This window comes from Lactuca sativa, chromosome 1 (genome assembly GCF_002870075.4).
Source record: "Lactuca sativa cultivar Salinas chromosome 1, Lsat_Salinas_v11, whole genome shotgun sequence".
NCBI classification, from domain to species: domain Eukaryota; kingdom Viridiplantae; phylum Streptophyta; class Magnoliopsida; order Asterales; family Asteraceae; genus Lactuca; species Lactuca sativa.
The window spans coordinates 126,214,814-126,225,817 of record NC_056623.2 but is presented as its reverse complement, the minus strand read 5'-3'; the positions used below and the strand labels follow the sequence as shown (position 1 = coordinate 126,225,817).

At 28.4% G+C, this 11,004-nt stretch overlaps 2 protein-coding genes across 4 annotated transcripts in view; both read left to right on the top strand.

Moving 5' to 3' along the window:
* The first annotated feature begins 782 nt into the window (after positions 1-782).
* Positions 783-6,845, top strand: LOC111893507 (ADP-ribosylation factor GTPase-activating protein AGD12). 3 transcript variants are annotated; one of them, XM_023889583.3, is made up of 9 exons: positions 783-918; positions 1,058-1,308; positions 1,784-1,865; positions 2,477-2,552; positions 2,634-2,797; positions 3,979-4,093; positions 4,195-4,311; positions 6,218-6,313; positions 6,407-6,845. In XM_023889583.3, the coding sequence occupies exons 2-9, from the start codon at positions 1,269-1,271 to the stop codon at positions 6,686-6,688; spliced, it is 972 nt and encodes a 323-aa protein (XP_023745351.1). In that variant the 5' UTR covers positions 783-918; positions 1,058-1,268; the 3' UTR covers positions 6,689-6,845. The 3 variants fall into 3 exon arrangements, with proteins under 3 accessions (XP_023745351.1, XP_023745353.1, XP_023745350.1); XM_023889585.2 differs by having other exon boundaries at positions 786-918; positions 1,051-1,308; XM_023889582.3 differs by having other exon boundaries at positions 815-918; positions 1,261-1,308.
* A 2,156-nt stretch (positions 6,846-9,001) lies between these two features.
* LOC111893539 (flavin-containing monooxygenase FMO GS-OX5) overlaps positions 9,002-11,004 on the top strand; it is a 37,389-nt gene continuing 35,386 nt past the window's right edge. Inside the window, exon 1 of the mRNA XM_023889618.3 lies at positions 9,002-9,556. Coding sequence (XP_023745386.1) covers positions 9,031-9,556 — 526 coding nt within the window. The 5' untranslated portion in view covers positions 9,002-9,030. The remainder of the gene's footprint in view (positions 9,557-11,004) is intronic.

The following is an 11,004-nucleotide window of genomic DNA, read 5'->3' as shown; positions in this document are numbered from 1 at the left end:
TAATCCAAATAAACACATGTTTATTTTTGGTATATAGTAAATCAAAGTACATATATATCAATAATGTTTAGTGTTAGTATCATTTTAAAGGTATTGATACATACTTTGTTATATATTTCTATTAAGTAAAGTAATATTACAATTTTAAATATAAGTGGTCTCATATTATGTTATTTTCTTTAATGCTTTACACCACAAAAAGAGAAACACCAACGATAACATAAAAAAATTAAATAGAAAAAGAAAAGGATTAATGATTAACATATTTTGTTCCATCTTCATATTTAGCTACCAATTCTTTTTTAGATATTCGACCATGAACTTGTTTCACATGTTAAAAAAAATGTATTATTACCTATAATGATCGACTATTTTATATATTTTTAACATGCAAAACAAGTTCAATAACCCTTTTTATATATCTAATCTTTGAAACCTATTATTTTCGAAAATGCTATTTGCAAAAAATAAAACAAACCATTTACAAGAATTTCACCAAAGCAACCACATTGGTTTTAATGATGTTGGATGGTCTATCAATTTTATAGATGTCGATCGCAATAATTTGACTAAAATATTAGTCATTTTCTAGAACATGATTTTATTGATATTCAAATATATTTGTTTTTTTTTTCCCTCTTATTATTATTATGATCATATATATTTAAATAGATTCATTGTAAAAGACAAGAAGGTTACAAACATATTTCCAAAAAAAAAAAAATCGGTTTTGACAAGAACATATTTGACTTCATTATCGTTGTTGCGTCTCATGTATGAAAGCATTAAATAACACATCCATTTACACCGCCCCCTTCGTGACCCAACTGGTCACGGAGCACGTTCTCCTCACATCCCTCTTACCTTCCATTCCAACGCAAACGTTAACAGACACGCTCAATTCACAATACCCATCAGGTAAAAGTTCAAACCTTTGGATCCTTCATCGCGATTTCTGCTCCATTTCGTTGACATCAATTTGATTATACTTCGTCAAAATCCTAATTAACTTTCGCCTATATCCGTGATTGCAACTCTAAACTCTTCGAGTTTGAAGGATTCAAGTTTTGTTCATTTTCAACTACAAAGTAGTTCGATCGAGTTGGATTTGGAGAAAAAAGGCGCGACTTTGAGAATCCGTTGTGGATTGATTAAATCTGATATTGCTTTTGAAGTTTTTTTGGATTTCGGTGTGGTGTAGAGCTGCATAGTTAGAGAATTGAAAGTTCTGTTTGGTGATTGACTGATTGTGGTCTGTAGGCAAAAGGATGAGTCACCATTCGTCTGCACTTGGGAAAACACCTTCTGGTATGATTCGTATACTCGATTGAGCTTTTTGATTTTATACGCCCTGTTATCAATTGAATTGCCCAAAAATTGTAGTATAAAATGATTAACTAAGGAATTCCAATTCCCCCAAAAATTGGAAGAAAACCATAAACCATTTCTAGATTTCGCTCCTTTTGTAGATTGCTCTTTTAGTACGGAATTCTCTGTTAATGTCCTTACTTGCTATGTGCTATTATATATAAGATGCAATAAAGTTTATATCGACTACTAACTTTTGGGGAAAACTGGAATCCTACACCAAAAAAGTGCAATTGTTATACCTAGAAGGTGTTATGAATGTAAAATAAAAGGGTATTCAAGTAAATACTTTGCAACTTTTGTCCCATTGACTTAAGAGTTTGAATCCTATTCATGTATATTTAGCTTCTTGAATTGTTAACAGTTGTTTTAATGGCTGATTTATTAGATTATATAACTCTTTATGATAATGTAGGTAACAGAAGATTAAAAGATCTATTGCAGCAACGTGATAATCGAACATGTGCTGATTGTGGTGCACCTGATCCTAAGTGGGCGTGAGTTTTTTTTTTTTTTTTTTTTTTTTTTTTTTTTTTTTTTTAATTTGAATTAAAAGAACTTTAATTTTCAAATATTTACTCAAGAACACTAAAAACTGTCTGCTTTTCTTCTCTTTCTTTCCAACTCTAGAACATGAATAAAATAATTAGTTTCCTCTCTTTTCCTTTTTTCCTTTATTTCTTTTCTTCCAAAAGAAAATTAGAGAGCACAATGTTATTATTACTTTGTTAATGATTACATGTCATCTACTTTATGCACATAAAATTATATATCACTCTTTCTCATCTAATATCTGTTCATCTATTTTAATGTCCCTAAAATACTCAAATTTGATTCTATATGTAGCATGTTTATATGCTTGACATATTTTCTAACTTTAAAAGTACTGCTATATACATATGATTGTGTTTTATTTATTATATAATGCCAAATAACTCTAATACATTTTCTCATTTCTTGCACAAAACTCAAGGACCTCATTATATTTTCAAATTCACAAACACTTGAACAATATTGGAAATGGTTGGATTATAATTTATGAAGAAAAAAAAAATTTGTTTCATGGAATTGTATCAAATAAATGAAGATATTTTGTCTAAATTTTCAGTTCAGCTAATATTGGAGTGTTCATATGCTTAAAATGTTGTGGTGTTCACAGAAGTCTTGGTGTTCATATTTCCAAGGTTACCCCTCTCCAAATAAATAAATAAATACATTCTTGAACTAAATTTTAATGATATTAATAATCTGAATGAATTTGACAGGTTTTATCAGTGACATTAGATTCATGGAGTGATGCTGAAATTGATGCCATGATTGAAGTTGGAGGAAATGCATCTGCAAATTCAATCTATGAAGCGTATATTCCTCAAGGAATTTCTAAACCTAGACCTGATGCTTCTCAAGAACATCGTTCAAATTTTATCAGGTGGACGATTTTGCCCTTGGCATCTAATTCATGCTCTTTTGTTCATCTCTTCACAATTTATTTTTTTAAAAGACCTTGTATTTTTTCATTTTTCCGAGAAAAGCCTTCAACTTTGTATTTTTTTTCCGGAAAAGACCCTCAACCTTCTAAATGTTTCAGAATAAATCCCTAGCTTTTTTAGTTTTTCTTGAAAAAAGACTCACATTTTACAAGTTTTTTTGGAAAAAAATGACTAAAAGGGTCAGATCGGAAAAAATGAAAAAATACAAGGTTTTTTTCAGGCAAAATATAAATTTTTGGTTTAATTCAGAAAAAACACAAAATATAAGGTCTTTTATGAGATTAACCCTTTTTGTTATTATAGGAATTGTACTTTGAATCTTTTTTCTTAAACCCTTTTTATAATTGTCTTCATTAAGATCTTAAATCTCCACCAAACATATAAAGAAATGAAATTAGGATGCTATAAAAAATTCACGATTTAAATTAAATTTCAATACTTCTTCTTCTTTTTTTTTTTTTTTTTTCTAAAAAGGATTTTATGCAGAAAAGTCCTATTATTTTGGGAAAATTTTTGATAAAATCCTAAATTTCTTTTAACAGAAAAGTCCAGAGCATTTAGCATTTTGCCTAAATTAACGAAAAAGTCTTTTTTTTTTTTTTTTGTTAAAAAAAAAACAGGAAATGATAGATTATGTGATTTTCACAAAATAATGGGACTTTTCGAAAAAAACGATTTAGGACTTTATCGAAGACTTTCCCAAAATAATGAGACATTTCTGCATAAAACCCTTCTAAAAATACCTAGAAACTATATCTTTTGTTATAATCTTATGGTGAAATCTACAGAAAAGTCCCAAACTTTTGGTAAAAAAGATTCAATAAAATCCTAAAAAAAATTTTGAACAGAAAGTCCCGATTATTTAACATTTTGCCAAAATTAACGAAAAAGTCTTTTTTTTATATTTGAACAGGAAATGACAGATTATATGATTTTCTCAAAATAACGGGACTTTTCTGTTCAAAAAAAAATTGAGAACTTTTTTGAAACTTTTCATTAAAGTTTGGGACTTTTTTGTACATTTCCCTAATCTTATGTGGGTTATAAACTTTTAACGGGTTTCTATTATGGGTGTTTTGTCTATATTGGTCAACTCAATCTTTGACCATTTTCCATGAAGGTCAAAGTATGAGCTTCAAGATTTCTTGAAACCAAGTTTAAGGATCTCATCAAGTAATTCTAGCTCTCTAAAATCAAGTTTATCAAGAAAGATTATGGACAATGTTCCAAGTAATGTAAGTTTATTAAAAATTATACATGTCATAATTTATTTATGAAAATTTTCCATTGAATTATTATTTTATCTATATTTATGATTATTAAAATATAATGACAGAAAGGCATGGTGGAATTCATTGGAGTCTTGAAAATCACAGTGATAAGAGGAAAAAATCTTGCTGTTCGTGACATGCTTTCTAGTGATCCATATGTTGTCCTTACTTTAGGACAACAGGTTAGTTTCCATTTATACCCCTACCATAAATTAAAAATTAAAAATATAGATTAAAACATTATTCAAAGTACTATTAAAATTTAAAAGATAGGGTTGATCTCATAAATGACCTAATATTTTATGTGTGTGTGTGTGTTTTCTGGATTAAACCATAACTTTATTTTTTTGCCTGAAAATGACCTTGTAGTTTTTCATTTTTTGCAAAAAAGCCCTCAACTTTTTATTTTTTTCTGAAAAAAACCCTCAACCTTCTAACTGCTTCCAAATAAACCCTCAACTTTTTTAGTTTTTCCCAAAGAAAATCTCACATTTTACATTTTTTTTGGAAAAAAATAACTAAAAGGGCTAGATCGGAAAAAATGAAAAAATACGTCTTTTTCAGGTAAAAAATAAATTTGAGGTTTAATCCGGAAAAAAATACAAAATATAAGGTCTTTTATGAGATTAACCCTTATTTGAACATTTTTTAAAACCAGGAAAAATGTTTTTTGAGTGGTCAAAAAATGTATAATGAATTAATCACTACAAAAATTTGTTAAGTGGTCAACTCAATAGAATGCTGAAAAGTGTATATATATATATATATATATATATATATATATATATATATATATATATATATATATATATATATATATATATATATATATATATATATATATATATAAGTTAATCTCATAAAAGACCTTATATTTTGTATTTTTTTCCACATTAAACCTCGACTTTATTTATTTTTTCCTAAAAAAGACCTTACATTTTTTCATTTTCTCGATCTGGCCCTTTTAGTCATTTTTATCCAAAAAAAATTGCCAAATGTGAGGGTTTTTTCAGAAAAAACTAGAGTAAATTACACGTTTGGTCTCTAACTTTTTTTTTTAACTCGGAAGGTCCTACTGTTGTTTTCGTTGCATGTTTGGTCCCTGTCTTACATAAAAATCAAGGGCAAAATAGTCTTTTTAGGTAAGACAGGGACCAAGCATGCAATAAAAACAAACAGTAGGGACCTTCAGAATTAAAAAAATAAGTTAGGCAAACATGCAAATTACACTGAACCATAGGGACCATTCGTGTAATTTACTAAAAAAACTAAAAAAGTTGAGGGTTTTTTTCGAAAAAATGCAAAGTTGAGGGTCTTTTGGAAAAAAATGAAAAACATGTTCTTTTTCAGAAAAAAAAAAATTAAAGTTGAGGTTTAATCTTGAAAAAAACATAAAATATAAGGTTTTTTATGTGATTAACCAATAACAGTTCAGTGGCTAAATCCATAAATTATGAAAGTACCTTGCAAAAATATATTTTTAAAAAAAAAGTAAACAAAACTATAATGTTTCAATCACTACATAAATAGTAGTTAAGTGGCTAAATAGAATATAATTTTTCTTTTCTATTTGATACTTTTCACATAAAGTGGTTTCTTATGTTTCCTTAAACCAAGAGTAAAAATTACACGAGTGGTCCCTATGGTTTAGGGTAATTTGCACGTTTGGTCCCTAACTTATTTTTTAACTCGGAAAGTCCCTACTGTTTGTTTTTGCTACGCACTTGATCCCTGTTGTTTGTTTTTATTACACGCTTGGTCCTTGTCTAACCTAAAAAGATTATTATTTAAATAGGAAAAAATGGTGGGGAAGGTAAGATAATATGAGGCCGGTGGGGTTGGGGGTGTGTTTATTTAAATAAATTATAAAATCAAGGGCAAAATAGTCTTTTTAGGTAAGTTAGGGACCAAGCGCGTAACAAAAACAAACACTAGGGACCTTCCGAGTTACAAAAATAAGTTAGGGACCAAACACGCAAATTACCATAAACCATAGGGACCATTTGTGAAATTTACTCTTAAACCAATAATCATAATGTAATTTAATTTAATTAATTTATTTATTTTGGCTTGGATTAATGGAAATAGAAGGCACAAACAACTGTAAGAAATAGCAACTTGAATCCAGTTTGGAATGAGGAGCTTATGCTTTCTGTTCCTCAGAATTATGGCCCTGTTAAACTGGTAACTAATATAATTTAAATTCTATTTTATTTTTTTATATATATTTTTTTGCTGACGTGGCAAATGATTAAAATGTTTCCTCAATGAATGTAGCAAGTGTTTGATCACGATACATTTTCAGCGGATGATATAATGGGGGAAGCGGAAATTTATATTATGCCATTAATAACATCCGCAATGGCATTTGGGGATGCGGGAATATTAGAAAATATGCAAATTGGAAAATGGCTAAAATCACATGATAATGCACTTTTGGAAGATAGCATTGTCAATATTATCGATGGGAAAGTCATACAAGAGGTTAAATTAAAACTCCAAAATGTTGAATCCGGTGAAATGGATCTTCGAATTGAGTGGACCCCACTTGACCAATAATAATAAATAATTGTCTAAAATATTCAAACGTTTTTATATTTTATATGTTTCTTGCATTTCTAATACTTATCTTGTTGTATTTATCGGTTTTTATATGTTAATTTCACGAGAAGGACTTTTACATTATTATGAAAGTTACGTTTGATTTCTCCCTTTATTTTAAAGGGTTAGATGTGGATAATGATGATTTATTCTAATTATTTTCAAATAGTTTATGGTCCATGTGTATGATGATGATGATTTTTTTTTATCCAAATAAGTTGAAGTGTTTTATAATTAAGTTTATCTATTATAACACATAATATAGTAAAAAAAGATTTTCTATTATACTTAGTTAAAGTTTAGTTTGATTTTTTATATAAATTTTATTATGTAATATGTAGTATAAATTTGAATATATCATTGAGATTGTTTTATTTTATCTATATAACTATATGTATTTGTTTCAATCCAAGATTTATAAATCCAGTTTATCTTATGTTGATAAAATTTCTTTTGGGTAAGTGAAAACAATTTCAAGATTTATAATTAAGTAAACAGGGATGTTGCCAAAAATTTCTTTTGCATTCGATCTAATGATCTGATTTTCAAATGTTGCAAAAAAGCAATTTCAAATTCTTGGTTGTAAGTGAAAGAAAAGATGGAAAATAAAGGGCGTGTAGTGTGAAGATGCCAAAATGTGTGTTCAGAATGTCTCATTCGATTTCTTGTACAATGTCAGTATTTTAATGTATGCAGTTAGATTTTGAAATACCTTTATGTCAAATCTCAACACTCACTAACTCCGGGACAACTCTAACCAATTCGAAATTGCCATTCAGCAGAATGTTGTCATTTTTCAAAAAAACAGAAAATGAGGTTAATTTTTTTTATCAAGTCGTTTATAAATGCTAGTTTAATTAATATCTCTAAAAACTATAGTGGCAAATAAGATATGCCACTAAAACTGTAATATTGTGACACAAAAAATGTCATTAAAAGTGTTGTCACTAAATATCATTATGTTCGTAGTGATGGAAACCCTAAAACTCTAAATAAGATCCACTAAAATCTAAACATATTAATAAATCAAATTAAACAAGTGATATATTAAGAAGAAGTAAACAAGAGGAGGCGTACGAGAGTAGTTATATGAAGAAGTCATGATAAGGAAACACAAAGAATATGACATACACACAGAGTAGTTATATGAAGAAGTCATGATAAGGAAACACAAAGAATATGATATACACAGGTATGGGAAGGGAATCTTTTTTAAAAAAAAAAAACAAGATACAAGCATATTCATTGTGCTCCACCATTTTAGGTCGTTGGATTAAAATTTTAGTAATTAGTAACACTAACATGGCCAAAAGTAAAATTGTTCTTTTTTTATTCATGCCAAACGATATATGAAAAGTCACTATTTAATTTGTTTTTGTCTCACCTTGTTCTATCCAATGCTACGTAACAATTCATGCCATATATGCTATCACACATGGACGTTTTTCTTATTACCGACTTCTGGTGCAGTTAATGATGTTACAAGATTAACAGTCTAAGCATCTGCGAAGTGCTTCTGAACTCACAATCAGATCTGACTCAGTCAACAACTATCAAACAGATCATGAGGTGCCGTGTTGAGGAACTGCTCTTGATAACTAAGGTGAGGAAGTGTTTAGGCAAGGTCTATGGTAAGCTCTACAAACCCTTTGCCTTAGCAAACCTTCTACATCTAACTTTCATCGGCCAAGTCAAAAATGTTTCTTTGAATAACTTTTACATGAATAAAAGGCTAAGTTTAACCAATAACCATTTCTAAAAAATACTATTAAAAAATATATCTTGATCTCCTACTCATAAAACGAGCTAATCAAGAACTTAGTATATGTCATTTACTTCGACACTAGATACTTCCAATTAATTAGTTTTTCTAACATCCGATGGTCCAGAGATTGAGTGTGCAATCATCAGCGAACAATGATTTATATGATTATCTATTATCGTATATTTTATGAGATAGTTTTCTAAGCATTTGGAGCTTTGTGACAAGTTAACGAACATACATATACATAATAGAATAAAATAAAGACAAAAAAAACTGACTTTTTCTATTTTTCATATAATAAGGATTTAAGGTTGTCTAAAATATGTTAGCCCAACTTTGTAGACTCCTCAATGTTGGAAATTACTTACGTAATTGACCAATAAAGCCTTTATATATATATATATATATATATATATATATATATATATATATATATATATATATATATATATATATATATATATATATATATATATATATATGGCCTATAGTAATTCTTAAACATTTCTACTTGAAGAACAAAGACCTATCTGCCATGGCAACTTCCTTAAAGGTGGCTGTAATCGGTGCTGGTGTCTCTGGACTAACGGCTGCTCGTGAGCTTCAAAGAGAATCCCACCAAGTTGTGGTGTTTGAAAAGTCCCAACAACTTGGTGGAAATTGGGTCTATGATCCACGAGTGGAATCGGATCTTTTAGGACTTGATCCAAATAGAGATATTGTTCATGGATCTCTTTACAACTCTTTGTGCACGAATCTTCCTCGTGAGCTCATGAGTTTCACCGATTTCAAATTTAGTGAGAAAATATACCAAGATGCGAGAATGTTTCCATGCCACAACGAAGTTCTAATGTTCTTGGAAGATTTTGCAAATAATTTTGACCTTATCAAGTTGATTCGGTTCAATACGTTGGTAACCCTAGTTGAGGTACTAGACTCAGGGATCACCAAGTTTTTGGTTGAGTCGAAAACAAATGGGGTGAATAAGGTCGAGGAGTTCGATGCAGTTGTTGTCTGTAATGGTCACAACTTTGAACCTCGATTGGCTACAGATATTCCAGGTATATATAAGATATAATAATACTTAGAGCATCTCCAATTAGAATTCGATGTAGAGGTCTAGATATTTAAAATCCACATCAAAACTAGGTTTATAGTATTGGAAACTATGCATATTTTTGTCAAATAATTCAAACATTCAATATAAATTAAATTCTTTTGATATTTAATTCAAAAAACTAACCAATGTATTTTATTCCTAAGTTTATAGTTAAACTTTAAATCTTTTTTTTATTTATTACATTAAATAATATTTCATTTTAATGTTCGATGTTAAATATTAAATTTTTAATTATAATATACGAATATTTTTAGTATTTCTTAAAGTAAGAAACAATTTATTATATTTCGTACCGGAGAAAGTTATGTTTTTAGTTTTGGGTTTTTGTGATACCGTGATTTTTTTAAATACTCATTTAATTTAATTGTTAGTTTCTTTACCGTTATATATTATTTTAATTAAATGTTTTTTTTCGTGTAACATTTCATTACAGAAAAATTAAGTGATGCTTGTGTAAAATATGGAATTTAGATGAGGGAGTGGAGTTTTATAATATAACTTTTCAAAATGTTCAATGATAGTATAAAATTGAAGTTAATTGGTTTTTGTTTGATAAAAAAAATTTATGTATAATACGTAAAACTACGAATGCTTTTATTAATAAGTTCACGACTTTTATTTACTACTACATATAAGATGCAATCGTTTAGTTTACCGACATGCTTGCATATGTTTCATAACTTTATTTAGAAATTTGTTTTATTAAGTGTAGCATTTTGGAACAAGGTTGTTAAGATGGAGATCTTATATATGATTATTTTCTATTTTTGTAACATAGTGATCAAAAGATCAAATTAGATCATAAGATCGCACAAAAAACATTTTGAAATATAAAAAAAGTACATATTCATCCATCAATTAACTATCCAGTTAACAATAAATACTTTAAAACATAAAAAACACATTTTTAATACATTATTTAATGATAAAGAATTTAAAAATGGTATTCTAAGTAGTTAGTCCAAAAAAAGTATTTAATTTTAAAAGGATATGTATATTAACGATCCTACGATCTTACTCCTATGATTTTACGATCTGATCCTACAATACTATCGGGATCCTACCGAAAAATGATCCAAGTAAGATCGAGATCGATTTACGTAGGTGAGATCATTAGATCATACATACGATCATGATGACGATTTTAACAACCATGATTTGGAATAAAGAGAATTTGCCCTTTCATCTATTTTCTACATTTGGCTTACATTGGGTTTTTAGTTTTATTTAATGTAATGTTTAAATTTGTTTGTAACTTTATTACGGAAATAATAGTAATATGATAGAAGCTTAGTGGTTGAAGATTGAAATTCTACACAATATGTGTAGGGTTCAAATCTTTGGTATACCAAAACATTATTTGTGTTCCGCGATTGACCTTCTGTGTCG

Excerpts from the sequence above, each read along its gene's own strand:
- LOC111893507 (XM_023889583.3), top strand. The coding sequence starts at position 1,269 with ATGAGTCACCATTCGTCTGCACTTGGGAAAACACCTTCTG. Across the intron at positions 2,798-3,978 it reads CATCGTTCAAATTTTATCAG|GTCAAAGTATGAGCTTCAAG; the intron begins GTGGACGATTTT and ends TTTTCCATGAAG. Across the intron at positions 4,312-6,217 it reads TCCTTACTTTAGGACAACAG|AAGGCACAAACAACTGTAAG; the intron begins GTTAGTTTCCAT and ends TAATGGAAATAG.